Genomic DNA, 15,423 nt, shown 5'->3' with positions numbered 1-15,423 from the left:
TAGATTAGGACGTCGTACAACACAAGAGCACATGCAGCTTCTGGAGTTTGTTTCAGAAACATTCCATAAGTGACATATATGACAGCTGGTTGGAAGATATGTATCTTTATTAAGCTTTATTCCATGGCAGAGGCATCTCTATCTGGTGCTTGATTTGGTAGAGCTGTGCTGCAATCATTATTGTAGTTAGAATCCAAGCACCCTTCTCTGTTATCTTGTCCGCTGCTTGTGAGTCACCAGATGCGGAATACATATAGACAAGCACTTGAAGAAGAAGAAAGGGAAGTTATTTAACTTGTATAGTGACTGGAGCTCTTCCAGATATGTAGTCTGCAACCCACCCTCCTTTCCCAGCTACTGCAAGGTCTAACACTGGAATTCCATATTAGTGAAGGAAATGAGGGTTGGTTGGTCACTCCGCCCACTTTATTCCCTCAAGCAAGGGGGCTTAAGGGCATGAAAGGCACAGGCATGGTCCAATGGGCACTACTGATTCCAATCTTGGCCTGGGCAGAAGTGCCCCAGACATGGAATACGTATTAAGAACACATCTCAAATCCAAGTTATTGTGCAATCCAGGTGGTTTGGGGTTTTGTTTTTTTTTTTTGACTCCTGATCGGGGTCAAGTGATAGTAAAAATACCTGGGTGGTAGAATAGAGCATTAAGGGATATGTTTGGGGCACCACCCCGATACATGTTCAAGACTGAGTTAGCTAACACATTGATTAAGGCAGTGAGCAATTCAGCCATAATTCCTAAAAACAAAGCAGGGAGCATTTTCCGATGTTTTGTGTTACTGTTATTTAAGAGATACAGAATCCTAAACTCTGCTTTCAGAAGGTATGTAAGAAGAACTGGTTTAAATATTTTATTTTAAAATGTGTAAGTGTCATTCTACCATCTTGGGTTCTTTGTCTTTTTAAAGTTTGACTGTTCCTTTTTAAGCCAGTATCTGATTAGGCTATATCTGATTTTACTGTAGTTTTCAAATTAAAACTTTTTATAGCCCATGTTACAATAAAAGGAGTTTAATTTTTTTTTCTGGCAGTTATATTAAGCGGTGACAGTCTAATGTTTGTGACTTGATGATTACAGATTTTTCTACTCCATTTTTATCATGTTCACAGCTTCTGGCAGTGTCTGACTTGTTTACAGAAAGGAATCAATTTGAGATGATGTACACCACATTGACAGAATTGCGGAAGGTGCATCCATCAGAAGATGAGATTCTCATTCAATATTTGGTACCAGCCACATGTAAAGCAGCTGCTGTTCTTGGAATGGTAAGAAATTGTCACTTAAAAGTTGTGGCAAGTCTGTGAATGTATTGCCAGTACATCTGTTTGATGCTGGAATTGCTGCACTTCTGCCACAAAGAACTGGCATATTTTCAGAGGTTTTAGGGAGCACCTGTCATAGTGGCAGCTTCCTATTTTTAATACATTTTTAATTACTTCTCATCCATCCATTTTTTAAAATAATTTTAATAATTAAATTAACATAATCAAAGCTAGACCCAGTGTCTTTGTGTCCTGAAGACTGCTATATTTGTGGTTTGGAGTGTTCTGGGGAATGAATTCCAGAGTGGAGGACCTTAAATGGCAGAATAGTAAATAAAGATGAGGATAGGGCAGTCATACAGAGCGATTTGGATCACTTGGTAAGCTGGGCCCATTCAAACAAAGTTTTAATATAGCCAAATGCAAAGTTATACTTCTAGGAACTAGGAATGCAAGCTATATGTATAGAATGGGGGATGTATGCTGGAAAGCCATTATTTTAGGAAAGATCTAGGGGTTATGGTGGACACATAAGTCAATATGAGCTCCCAGTGCAATGCTGTGGCAAATAGAACTAATGTGATCCATAGATGTATGAACAAGGAAGTAGGGATGTGATTTTGATTCTGTATATGGCACTGGTGAGACTGACTTTGGAATTCTGTGTCCAATTCTGGTGTCCCTACTTTAAAAACGATGTTGAAAAATATTAGGGAGGGTGTAGAAAAGAGCGCTGGAGAAAATACCTTACAGCGAGAGGTTTAAAGAGCTCAAACTGTGTAGCCTAGCATAAAGAAAATTGAGAAGTATTGGATTACTGTATTGAAGTACTTTCATGGGGAAAAGAGACTGGGTACCAACAGGCTCTTTAATGCAGTGGAGAAGGGCACAACGAGATGTTTGGAAAGTGAAGCCAGACATATTCAAACTGGAAATAGGCACAAATTTTTAGCAGTGAAGGTGGGGGAAAAAACTCGAACAACCAAGGAAAATGGTGGATTCTCCACCTCCTGATGTCTTCAAATCAAAACTGGCTGTCTTCCTGGAAGGTATACTGTAGTCAAACACAAGTAATTGGGCTCAATATAGGGGTAACTGCATGAAATTTAAGGTCCTGTGATATGCAAGAGGTTAGCCTAGATCAGGGGTGGCCAAGCTGAGCCTGAGAAGGAGCCAGAATTCACCAATGTACAATGCCAGAGAGCCACAGTAATACGTCAGCAGGCCCCCATCAGCTCCTCCCACCCACAGGCAGCCCCGCAGATCAGCACCTCCCACTCCTTCCCAATCAGCTGTTTCGTGGCATGCAGGAGGCTCTGGGGAAGAACGGGAGGAGCGAAGGCACTGCAGGCTCGGGGAGAGGGCAGGAAGGGGTGGAGTGGGGATAGGGCCTGTGGCAGAGCCAGGGGTTGAGCAGTGAGCACCCCCCCAGCACACTGGAAAACTGGCACCTACAGCTCCAGCCCTGGAATCAGTGCCTATGGCAAGGAGCCACATATTAACTTCTGACGAGATGCATGTGGCTCTGGAGCCACAGGTTGGCCACCTCTGGCCTAGATGATCTAATGTTGCCTTCTGGCTTTAAATTCTTTGAAACTGAGAGCCTTCCTTTGGTCCAGCAAGAGCCTTCATTTGATTTGTAACTGCTGTGACAAGGGATATGATAAGAGGCCATCTCCCTGATAGCCAGGTACCAGATTATTCAGATCTTTAAAGATAAGCAGCAGCCCCTTCAATTACCCCCCCAAAACCAGACAGGAAACCTTTGTAGAGACTTGCGCATAGGTCGGTCTATGTAGTGGTTCATGCCACTCAGAAGTTGGGAATTTGCATTACGAGCTAGATTGTATATTAGGATGGTTGTTTTGCACTCCTAAAAAGAGTGCATTTTAGTATTCTAGCAGAGGCATGGAGGCCTATTGCTGGGTCCACACTAGGAGTGAGTGGCCATAATCTTATGATCAGTTGTAGATAGTGAATGTTACCGTTGAGCTGCTGCTGTTACCAGAGAGAGTCTGAGCAGTGATAGATCTACTAAGACTCCAAACCTGAAAGTCACTGTAGTGAAATACATTTTCCAATATATGGTGCAGAAACCACCTTCACTTACACCCAACCACTTCCACTAAAAATTCACATTCCATTTATGAAGCTCATTGAAAGCAAAGCTGCTGCCATCAACATCTCCCTGTAAAGTTTCATAAAGCCACTTGGTTGCCCTCCTTAAAATCTTCTTTGCTGTGATGTGTACAAAAAGGTTGACAATGGTTAGGCATCTAGTGTGCTGTGCTTAATTGTTGTTTCATTATGTCCTTGAATGGGTGCCCCTCCTTCCCCAGCTGTCTGTTTCTGTCCACTTGCTGTCTCTTGGCTTTGGGGCAAGGGCCGTCTTGTTACATTTATAAGTGCTTAGCATAGTGAGGCCCTGAGCTCTGATTGGGATCCCAGGTTCTATTGCAATATAAATAACCTGCATTCCAGCCTTCTCAGCTTCTGCTTCTTCTGTTACAATCCTTTAATACCATGTTCGCCCTCGAGGACTAAACATACAGGTGGTGGGGAGGAAGTGGTGTCCAGGTGTGACTGTCAGTGGCCATGGGTAACAGACCATTAACAGTGTGTCCAAATGACTGAGGCTCCAAGGTAATGTTTACCATAGATGCCGTTTAGGGTGCTTACGTGCCAAGCATCCTTATATGCAGATCTTGGGCATATAGCAATCTGTTTCATATATTAGCGTTCTTCCTCACACGTCAACAAGTTTGGAGGACCATGGACAGATTAGAAACTTCTAGGCACTCAAGGCCTACGTATAGGGATGCTTAGTATGTAAATATCCTAATCTGCATCCATGGCATCCCTTACCTATCAGTAATATTAGTGCTTCCCCTAAACTGATGATATATTATCACAGAACTTCTTTTCCAAATGTGACATTACGTTATCATCTTGGTGCAGTGGTTTACCATTTCACTTGCAAAAAGTTGATAAAATACTTACACTGATTTAATATTATGATCTCCCTTAGTACGTTGTTCAGATATCTAAGTACTTGTTTTGTTTAAACCTCTGATTCATGGTACATTTTCTAGTCTTCAGTTCACCAACAAAATTTTTTCCACTTTTAATGAGTCATCAGAATGTTGCATTGGTCCAGTGATGCTTTTAGTGCATCGTTTTGTTTATGTGCATTAGGATAAAGCTGTAGCCGAACCAGTAAGCCGTCTGTTGGAATCAACACTACGCAGCACCCATATGCCAAGTCGGATTGGAGCTCTGCATGGAATTCTTTACATCCTTGAATGTGACCTGCTTGATGAAACAGCAAAGCAACTCATTCCAATTATCAGCGAGTATTTGCTTTCCAATCTGAGAGGGATAGCACAGTAGGTGTTATGTATCTGAAATTTTGCAGTTTTTAATGCAAAGAACAATTTGAACTGTAGAATAAGCATCTAGAAATATCCTGGTTTATCCAAATCTCTTGATCCTGTAAAATAAGCTTTTTTTAGAAGATTCTGAGGACTTCAGATTGAGAATATGCTAATTAAATTTCTTGCAATGTTACTATTTTTGCTTCTGATTCCAACTGAAAATAGAGTGCATAGTCATGAGCAAAAAGCTTTTACATTTCAGGTTTGAACTTCAAAAAGATAATTGGTTTCAACTTTGAGGTGAATAGTCAATTTTTATTTTTTGTTTGCCTGTCCCCTAGCCATTTTGAAATGTAACAGCCTCTCAGACTGGAAACTAAACGTTTCTATCATAGTATCTGATACATACTAGTGTCCCTTGCCACCGTCTTCAGCTTTGATTTGCAGAAGTGACGTGCTTGAAGGAAGAGAGAGAAATAAGTGTTTGATAGTTCAGTAGACTGTATTACAAAATCTTCCCTTTTTTTAATATAAAAAAGCAGTGGTTTTCAACCTGTGGTCTGTGACCACTAATCCCACCACTAATTCCAATCTAGCCCCCTCCCTCCTCCCGCTGCCAACAAAAAGGAAAGGCAGGTCTGCAAGGTGCATCATCTAAAGAAAAATACTCTTAAAAAGTTGGACCTGTTCGGTAGAAAGGTCTACTCTACCAGGGTTCTGCAGCTCAGGATCACTAACCAGCAGGTGCTGCTGGGTAGATACGTCTTCAACATATGGGACTCCATGTTGAAGTTCATAGACTTGCTGCCACAAGAGGCCATACTGGAGTTCTCCACGCTGGTAGATGAGGGGAAATCCATAGCGTGGGCTTCCCTGCAAGCTGCCCTGATTGCAGCAGGTTCAGTGGCCATGTCCATGGCTTCCACAGTAGCCATACATAAGAGTTCACGGCTATAGTCCTCCGGTCTCTTGTGGGAGGTCCATCAAACCCTCCAGGATCTTCCCTTCAAGGGGGCTTTGCTCTGTTTGGAGCAGACTGACTAGAAGTTTCATGGGCTGAAGGACTCCAGGGCTACCCAGTGACTTGAAGAAAGCACTACAGACCTCAGCAGTCCTCCTGGTATTCCACCTCACCATCAAGACACGCAGAGGAAAAGGAGCAGGGGCTTTAGGCGTAGACCACCGTCCCTTTCTAGCTCTAAGTCAATATCTGCTCCACCCAGAGAGCAAGAAGGCTCCAAGTAGCTTTTGATGGGACACTCAAGGATATTTTACCAGTTCTCATGTTTCTTTATCCTATTTCCCCCTTTATTTGCAGACTGCCTGTCCCACTTCAGCTGTGCATGGTCCAGTATCACTATGGACTGTTGGGTGCTGAAAACAATGGAAGTGGGATGTATCCTCCAGTTCAGTTCTGCCGCTCCTTTTCACTCTTCCTCCCCATGCCTCTTCAGGGACTCCTCTCATGAGCAACTTCTGACCCAGGAAGTTCAGTCTCTCCCTTGGGTGGGGACCATGGAAGAGCTTCCACAAAATCTAAGGGGGACAGCGTTCTACTCCCGTTATTTCCTAATCCTGAAGGTGCAGACCTATTCTAGACCTGTGCCAGCTCAACAGCTAGCTCACGAAGTTAAAGTTCCGCATGGTCTCCCTGGCTTCCATTATTTCTTCTCTGGATCCCAGGGGCTGGTATACCTTCCATTTAAGAGATGCCTACTTTCACATATCAATCTTTCAAGGCCACAGAAGGTTCTTCAGGTTCGTTGTGAACCAAATGCACTGCTGATTTGCAGTATTCCTCTTTGGCCTGTTGGCAGCTCTATGGGTATTTACAAAATGCATGGTGGTAGTGGCAGCCTTCCTGAGGAAGCTGGGAGTGCAAGTCTATCTGCATCTGGATGACTGGCTAGGCCAGTGGTTCTCAACCTGTGACCTGTGGGTCACTTGGGCTGCACCTCTGTGCTGACTGGGCCGCATGTGACATCCTCAGGGCCACAGAGGTAGTATTGGATGCAGCCCACAATGGTAAATAGGTTGAGAATCACTGGGCTAGACAGATGCAGGTCAGGAGTTCAGATGGAGTCCGGCATCCTCATCCGGTTGACATTCCAGGCCGTAGGCCTGCTAATAAATGTACAGAAATCCACTCTCACTCCAGTACAGAGGACAGAGATTATTGGAGCTGTGCTCAACTACCCAGGCCAGAGCCTTCCTTCCAGAAGATTGGTTTCAGACAATCACGTCCCTGATAGTGCACTTCAAGGGCAACATGGTTACAACCCAGCCCAAAATTGTCTGAGGCTTTTGGGTCACATGGCTTACTGTATGTACGTAGTGCAGCACACAAGAGTACATCTCAAACCCCTCCTGGCATGGCTGGCCTCGATGTACTCACCAAACTGCCACCACCCAGACTCGGTTCTTATGATACCTTCCCCAGTCCTCACCTCCCTCAACTGGTGGCTGGACCTGCTGATGGTCTGTGCTAGTGTTCCCTTTTCATGGCCCCAACTGTAGATATGCCTGGTCTCAGACATGTCAGCGTTAGGCTGGGGGCTCACCTGGGGCACCTCAGGACTCAAGGCCTTTGGCCTTCAGAAGAGCTTTCACTATGCATCATTGAAGAGCTCAGGGCAGTTCATCTGGCTGTCAGGCATTCCCACCTCACATTACAGGCAGGTGTGTGTTGGTTCTTACAGTCAGCCATGTTCTATCTCAGCAGGCAGGGAGGAGCTCGCTCTTCCCCTCTGTGTAGAGAAGCAGTTCAGCTGTGGGAGTTCTGCATAGCCCATTCAATCTACCTGGAGGCTTCTCATCTTCCAGGAGCATTAAAGGAGCTGGAAGATCACCTCAACAAGTCTTTTTCCAGTCACCACAAGTGGGGTCCCTTCACCTGGACATCATGAGGGGTATTTACCAGCAGTATGGGATTCCCCAGGCAGGCCTGTTTGAAACCAGACACAACAGTGGAAGTGTCACCACTGAGACACTTACTCTGAGTTGAGTCCTGCGAGGTCTCAGCCTGAGATCACTCACGGACGCCTTCCTGCTACCATGGACAGGTCACCTGTACTATGCTTTCCCATCTGTCCCGCTCATGTACAAAATTCTCCTCTAGATCAAATAGGACCGGGTGTGGGTCATTCTAATAGCCTCAGCTTGGCCCCACCATCATCAGTTTGCCACACTGCTAGGCCTTTCTGTGGTGGCTCCATTCTTGCTCCCTCTACATCTATCAGGACCATGGTTAGCTACTGCACCCAAACCTCAGCTCCCTCCACTTGACAGCCTGGAAGCTCCATGGCTAAATCCCAGAGAGCAGGCTTGCTCAGAGCAGGGCTGTCATGTCTTACTCGTATCAGGAAGCCCTACATCCACCAGGGCTACTTACCTCGCAAAGTGGAAGTTGTTCTTCATCTGGGCTGCTCAATTTGGAGTCTCGCCTGCATTGTCATTGTTTCAGGACATTCTCCAGTACTTGTTACACCTGAAACAGCAAGGTTTAAGGATCTCCTCAATAAAGTTTCACCTTGCAGCACTATCAGCTTTCCATCCTCGGGTGGATAACCGGTCTGTTTTTTTACATGAGATGTCTATCAGTTTCCTCACTATCGAGAAAGATTATACCCCCAGGTGCAAGAGCCCATCCCTCCCTAGATCTAAACCTGGTCTTATCGAAACATATGGGTCCCCTGTTGGATCTGTTAGCAACGTGCCCCTTATTATACCTTTCATGGAAAGTGGCTTTCTTAGTGGCCATTAATTCGGCTGGAAGGGTCTCGGAGATCTGTGCCCTCATGATGGAACCTCCATACACAGTCGTCTTGAAATATAAGATTCCATTGCATCCTCACCCTAGCTTCCTCCGAAAGGTAGTTTCCCATTTCATAGCAATCAGAGATTCTTCCTGTCCGTTTTCTACACGAACCACATGCAAATAGAGTAGAACAGCAGCTTTGCTCATTGGACGTAAGATATGCACCAGTGTTCTGTATAGAAGGGACCAAGCTATTTAATAAATCCACCCAACTGTTGTAGCAGTAGCTGACAGGATGAAAGGTCTCCCCATCTCTGCTTAGAGAATTTGATCCTGATTCACATATTGCATTTCACGTGTTACAAGCAGACGGATGTTCCTCTACCAGCTAGTCCAGGGGTTAGCCCATGGACCGGATCTGGCCCATCTAACATTTCTGTCCGGCCTCCTTTGCCACCTCGCAATCTCTGAGTCTGGGCCAATAAAAGTCCTGCGGCGCAGCAGGGCACTCAGGCAGGCTTCCTCGTTACCCTGGCATGGCAGAGGTGGTGCTACTTTTCTAACCTTTTTGTGCTCAGTTTAGCCTCCCATATTCCTTCCTCTGCATCCTGACCTGCTCACGCAGAATCACGGTTGCATTCTTTATCCTGGGCTCAGCTCCCTGCATCTCATAGCATGGCTGCTCTAAGGTTGAACGAGGGAAAAGTAGTATGTTCGGGGGTTATTCAACAGGTCCTCCTTAGTAGTAGAAAGCCTCCTCCAGGATGGCCTATTCAGCAAAGTGGAAGCATTTTTCATTGTGATCATTGGCCTGTGGAGCTCACCCAGTGCTGGCTAGTATCCAGGACATCTGAGAGTATTTGCTTTGGCTTCAGTTGTCAGGTCTTATGCTTCGCTCGCTGAGGGTGCATCTAGCGGCAGTCTCGGCCTTTCATCCACCCATTCATGGAAGATTGGTGTTTTCCAGTTCCACAGTGATGAGGTTCTTGAAAGGAATCTTTCATCTCCATCCAGCAGTGTGGAAACCAGTTCCCTTCTGGGACCTTACCACGGTCTTTGCGGTTTTCTTGGGACCTCCATTTGACCCTCTTTCATCCTGCCCTTTTCATCTTTTATGTCAAAAAAAGACTTTTTTCCTTGTGGTGGTAACATCTGCAAGAAGAGTGAGAATTGCGGGCTTTGATGGCAGAGCCTCCTTACACACAGTTCTCCAGAGACAAAGTGACATTGCTGCCGCACCTAAAATTTGTGTCTAAGGTGGTCTCTCTGTTTCATTAAAAGTAGGAGGCAAATTTGCTTGGTTTTTTTTCCCCCCTAAGCTACATTCAATTCCAGAGGAGCAGTGTCTTCACACATTGAACATCAGATAATGTCTGACCTTTTTCTCTGGACAGGGCTAAACCCTTTTGGGCTTTGCCTTATGTGTGTCATATGCAGACTGTATGAAGGGACAGGCAGTCTTCTGACACATAATTTCTTCCATCAAGATTGCATACAAAACAGCTTTGACTACACGCCCTCTATGGGTGCAAGCTCATACTACAAGAGTGCAAGGCACGTCAGTAGCATTCTTAAGTGATGTCTCAATATTGGATGTTTGAAGAACTGCTACATGGTATATATTTATGAACCACTATGCCATTACCACAGCATCCAGAGCAGCAACAAACTTTTGGAACACAGTCCTGCAGTCCTTGTTTAAATAGATTCTGAGCCCCTCTCCGTGGGGATACTGCTTTTGGGTCAGCTAAGTGGAATGCACGACTGCATCTACTCGAGAAAAAGAAATGGTTACTTACTGTAACAAGTTTTTTGAGATGTGATGCGGATGTGTATTTCACAATCCACCCTCTGTCTTTTCTACATTAGAGTCTAGTCTCTGGTTGTTCAGTGCAAAGGAACTGAGGGGGGTTGAGGGAGCACGGCTTTGTATAGCCAGGGAGGGGGCTATGGATACTATAGGCAAAATTCTTTGGATCTTGCATGGTGGGCATGCACACACCTACATGGAATACACGTCTGTATCACATCTCAAAGAATAACAGTTTACAGTAAGTAACCAATTCTTTACTGATATATAACCATTTGCTTTCTTGCTTATTTACAGCTGTATAAATGTCCATAACCAACAGCATATTTTAGTGATGTGTGCTGCGGCATTCTACTTGATAGAGAATTACCCACTTGATGTAGGACCTGAATTCTCTGCAGGAATTATACAGGTATGTATTGCACAGTGCTCCAGATTACAGAAGATTTGATGCAATGTTGAATCAGTGCAGATTTTTTTAAAAACTTTTAGGGGGATTATTATTGAGAAGCTTTATGAAAGAAATGTTTTCTTCTTTGCATATATATTTCTATGGGTGCTCCACCCTAGGATTTGTGTGTGCTCCCTTAGGGCCCACACCTGCACAGAGCAGCACCTTGTAACTCCAAATGAGGTCATATAAGATACTTACCCACCACCACTCAGTTCCTTCTCAGCTGCCTGCGACTTGATACAGAGCAATTGTGTATCCCTGATTCTTGGCTTCCTGCCTATCTTAACATAGTGACTTAATCTACATTTTTCTTTTATTTGTTTAGTTATTTTATTTCTCTTTATAGCTTTAATACAGATGGGTATAGAAGGAGCTTGCCACCCTACACACACATCTTTTTCTTTGTCCTCTGAGTTATGCCAAAGACCCTGGGGATTAAACCCTGCCAAAGGTCTTTTCCTTGTAATTGACAGGCATTCAAGCTACCTCTGCTGCCTCTGAGACACCCATGTCCCATCAAAGTGTATAGTCTGTATGGGATTTAAACGCAGGTTGCAGACAGACAGGTAGGTTAGGCTGAAGCTCCTTCTAATGGAATACTCACTAGTCCCAGCTCCAGCCACACCTTCAGAGGCTAGGACTGCTTAGAAATAGAAGACTCTTTCCCCTGTTAGGGAAATAAGGAAGAGGAGTAGGTCATCCATAAATCCCACTCTGAGACCTCACATCTGTCAAGGGGAATGGTTGAGGTTCCCATACAATTCCAGTACTGAGCTGTCAATACCACATAAGAAGCATCATGTGGAGAATTCTTCTAACAGATAGCATAGAGAGCCATCTGCCTCTTGGTACCGAGACACACACAGGCTCCTACTCGTTCTCTGGTACTGTCATCTTCTCTGCACTGGAGTTCTTTGGTCAGAGAAGTTCCTCTGCAAGCCTCTCTAGTACCATTACTGCACTGACCAGTCTCCTGTACCAACTTCAGGATACCATAGCCCTCCAGCACCCTTTAGATTTCTCTCTTGGAGATCCTTTTCATACTGGAGGAACCGGTGTACCCTCTGTTATTGACTTCTATGAAAACCCCTTCCCTGGTACTGCTCAGTCACCTGCAACCGCAATCATCCTGGATTGAACTCCAATCAGGCCTCTGATACCAGCACCTTTTATCAGATGCTTCCCATTTCAGTCTAGGGGTGACACTTCTTCAGAATCCAAGATCTCGGTATAGGGTTCTTTTTTGGCAACATACTATCACACCCCACTGAGCTGCCATTCTGAGGAGGATCTTCTGGACCTCACGAGACTCTGTACATCCAAGGGTTGTGAATATCCTTGGGGAAAACCTTCTGTCTCAGCCCTCTCAGGGGGCTCACTGGAATCCCTGGGGTCAGCTTAGTGAACAATTTTATAGGGGACCAGCCAAAAAGAGATCCCAATATCCATTGCTACTGCATCACTGACAGGCACCACCTGACCTACCTTCCGTACTGCAGGATCATCCTTTGATACCTTTTGCCCCTTTGGCCCTGGTATGCACTGAAGAAAAGCAGGACCCACAGATGGAGGGAAACTCGCCCCATCAGCTAAGTTCTCTTCATCCCCCAATTAAGTGGTAATGCCCGCACCACCCTATTTTACTGACAGCTTTCCAGCCTTCCAAGACCTCATTAAATACCTGGCAGAATTCCCCCAGATCCCAGTAGAGGAGTTCCGGAGTCTCATTGCTCCTTTATGCACATTCTAAATTTCACTCCTCAGGGCAAAATTACACTCCCAATCGATGGGGCTCTGTTATCGTCTACTTGCCCAATCTAACGAACATCTGCCAATATCCAGCCCATCTGCTAAGAGGGCAAATAAAAAAGTATAGTATAATAATCAAGCGAATGGAACATTTGTTTTCCCACCCCACTCCCAATTCACTGGTGGTGAACTCAGGTAAAGAAAGAAAATGACAAATCTGCTCCAGATCTTCTCCTTATGATGAGTCCAAATGTTTAGGCCTCCTGAGCTGAAAAAGCTACTCCTTTAGCTCTCCAATTTTAAGTGGTAAACTACCAAGCCAGGGTGGCAGATTTTAACACACATTCCAAGTTCACACATTTTATTGAACATCTGCCACAGGACCAGAGGGAACAATTTCAGGCCATCATTTTGAAAGGTCAGTTAATAGCTAAAACCTCTTTCCAGGCTGCTTTATACACCACAGACATGGCTTCTAGAGCCTTAGCAATGGCTGTAGGTATGCAAAAAGCATCCTAGCTCTAGTCTTCTGGCCTCCCAAGAGAGGTGCAGAATATGGTTGAAGACCTTCCCTTTGAAGGACCAAACTCCTCAGCGCTGACAGACTTCCCTCTGCACACCGTGAGGGACTTGAGGTCAACTTTAAGGTCTCTGGGAATTTACATTCCTGCAAGAAACAGTTTAGTCACAAACATCACAGTGCTTTGTACGGTATCAGTATCATTCTGCAAACTTTTCCCAGACCTTTGGACTTTCAGAGGAGGATATCTAAATCTCCAAAAAGAGACCACCCCCTTTTACAATATCATCATCTGCTCCTCCCTCTAAGAAACAATTTTACATCTTGGGCAAGGGCATCAAGCAACCTACTTTCCTGGATCCTGTGCTGCGCAATTCCATCCATTACCACCCCCTTAGGATAAACGTCTATCCCACTTCCTGCCTGCCTGGAGCAGGTTACCTCAGGCTAATGGATCTTGGGGTCATCAGTGGAGATGTTCCATCCACTTTCATACTATTTCCCCCCCCCCCCCACCTGCCTTCCCCATCTGTCTTCAGAGACCCATCTCATGAAGATCTCTTAAAACAAGAGATCCAGTCTCTCTTACTCTTGGGGCAATCAAACTCGTTAGTCCAGAGTTTGTTGGGAGAGGGGCAGAGGATAGAGACTGATGCTCAGTCTCAGAAACCTGAACGCCTACATCCTTTCCCAGCACTTCAGAACATTGACTTTAACCCATCCTTAGATATGGGAGATTGCCTCATCGACCTTGACCTGCAGGATGCCTTATTTTATATAGCTTTCTACCCATCCCACAAACATTTCCTGTGTTTCATAAAAAAGGCTCAGAACGCTGCCAGTACTGAGTCCTTCTCTTCAGGCTCTCCACAGCCCCAAAGGTCTTCACAAATCTCCTCACAGCAACAGCAGTCTATTTATGACAGTGGGCCATAGCAGTATTCCCCTTACCTGGATAATTGACGATCAGTGGTTGATCATTTCGGGAGATCCAGCTGGCAACCTCCAGGGTTCTAGCACTGTTTCAGTCTCTAGGACTTTGAATTAATCGGAAGACGTTTACATTGACTCCCATCCAAACAATAGATTTAATCAGAACCAATGTAGACTCCCTAACTCCCCGAAGAGAGTTTATCCAGTTAATCTCGATTATATAACACAGTCTGCAAACAACTGCAAGGACCTGCCTACAACTCTTGGGCCACATCTTGGCATCTATCTTTGTCACACCTCACATGAGACTACATGTCGGGTGCCTTCACATAGACCTAAGCCATGTGTGCACCCCAGTATCCTCAAATGTATCATAGTACCTCAGAAAGTTCTGGACTCTTTCAGGTGGTGGAATGACCCACTGAAGGTCTGAGTGGGAACCCCAGTCTCATATACCCTATCCTCAAAGACCCTCACAACCGATATTTCTCTTTTGGGATGTGTGGCTTACCTCCAAGGGGACACTGCGCAGAGCAAGTGGTCCACATAAAGGTCACACTCTGCATCCACGTTCTGGACCGGAGTCATTCGATGGGCTTATCAACACTTCCTTCACACTGTAAAGGGCCATTCCTTCAAGGTAAAGCTGGACAACAGGGCAATGATGTATTATATCAACTGACAGGGAAGAGAAAGATCCCAGCCCTTACATGCAGTCACCAAACTTGTAGTACCGATCCATTTCCCATGAGATAAGAATCTCAAGATTGTAGACTTCCTGAGCAGAAATTTCCTTCAAGGTTACAAATGGGAGTTCAGTGATTCTGTCTTTCTTGGCATCTGCCAGATGTGGGGTCTCCCAGAAGCAGACCTCTTTAACACCCCAAACAATGCAAAATGTTGTCTTTTCTGTTCCAAGGGACTATAAGGCTGCAACTCATTGGGAGATGCCCTGATAAAACCAGGGCCCTGTACCATGCTTTGTTTACCAGCCTCTACCTCTAATTCTCAAGACCTTACTCACACTGCATCAGGAAAGAGTGAGGGTTATCCTCACAGCACTGTCCTGGCCAAGACAAGTGTGGTAGTCAAACCTCCATCACCTCTCTGTGGCAACGTCCCTCCAACTAGGTCCTATCAGGAAAAAGTCTCCTGTCACAAAACTTTGGGACCCTGATCAATCCCAACCCTTCCTCCTTTAACTTGAGAGCATGGTTCCTAGATGGCTCTCAAGGTAGAGTTAACCTGTTCAGAAAAGGACCAATCAGTTCTCCTATCTAGCAGGAAATCTAGTACTTGCAAAACTTACTTTCAGAAGTGGAAACACTTCCATTCCTGCTGTTCTTTTCACTCTTCTTTAGCATCAGAGGATCTGCTTTCCAAAATTTTAGACTATCTGTTGGATTTGAAGACACAAGGTCAATCAGTGAGCTCAGTCAGAATACATTTGGCCACTCTCAGTTTCTACTCTCACATCAAGGGCTTCTCAGTTTTTGCCAACCCCACTATGGCCAGATTCCTCAAGGGCCCCCAACTTTCCAGTGG

General features: G+C 45.0%; 1 protein-coding gene across 2 annotated transcripts in view; it reads left to right on the top strand.

Annotated features, from left to right (window-relative positions):
• The window catches only part of HTT (huntingtin), a 190,995-nt gene that overhangs the window by 165,263 nt on the left and 10,309 nt on the right, over positions 1-15,423 (top strand). For both annotated transcript variants that reach the window (XM_038399202.2, XM_038399201.2), the window contains 3 exons: positions 1,129-1,284; positions 4,477-4,667; positions 10,520-10,634. In XM_038399202.2, coding sequence (XP_038255130.1) covers positions 1,129-1,284; positions 4,477-4,667; positions 10,520-10,634 — 462 coding nt within the window. The remainder of the gene's footprint in view (positions 1-1,128; positions 1,285-4,476; positions 4,668-10,519; positions 10,635-15,423) is intronic.

Source organism: Dermochelys coriacea, chromosome 4 (assembly GCF_009764565.3).
Source record: "Dermochelys coriacea isolate rDerCor1 chromosome 4, rDerCor1.pri.v4, whole genome shotgun sequence".
NCBI lineage: Eukaryota > Metazoa > Chordata > Testudines > Dermochelyidae > Dermochelys > Dermochelys coriacea.
The sequence above is the reverse complement of the archived record's forward strand: the minus strand, read 5'-3'. Positions and strand labels throughout refer to the sequence as shown.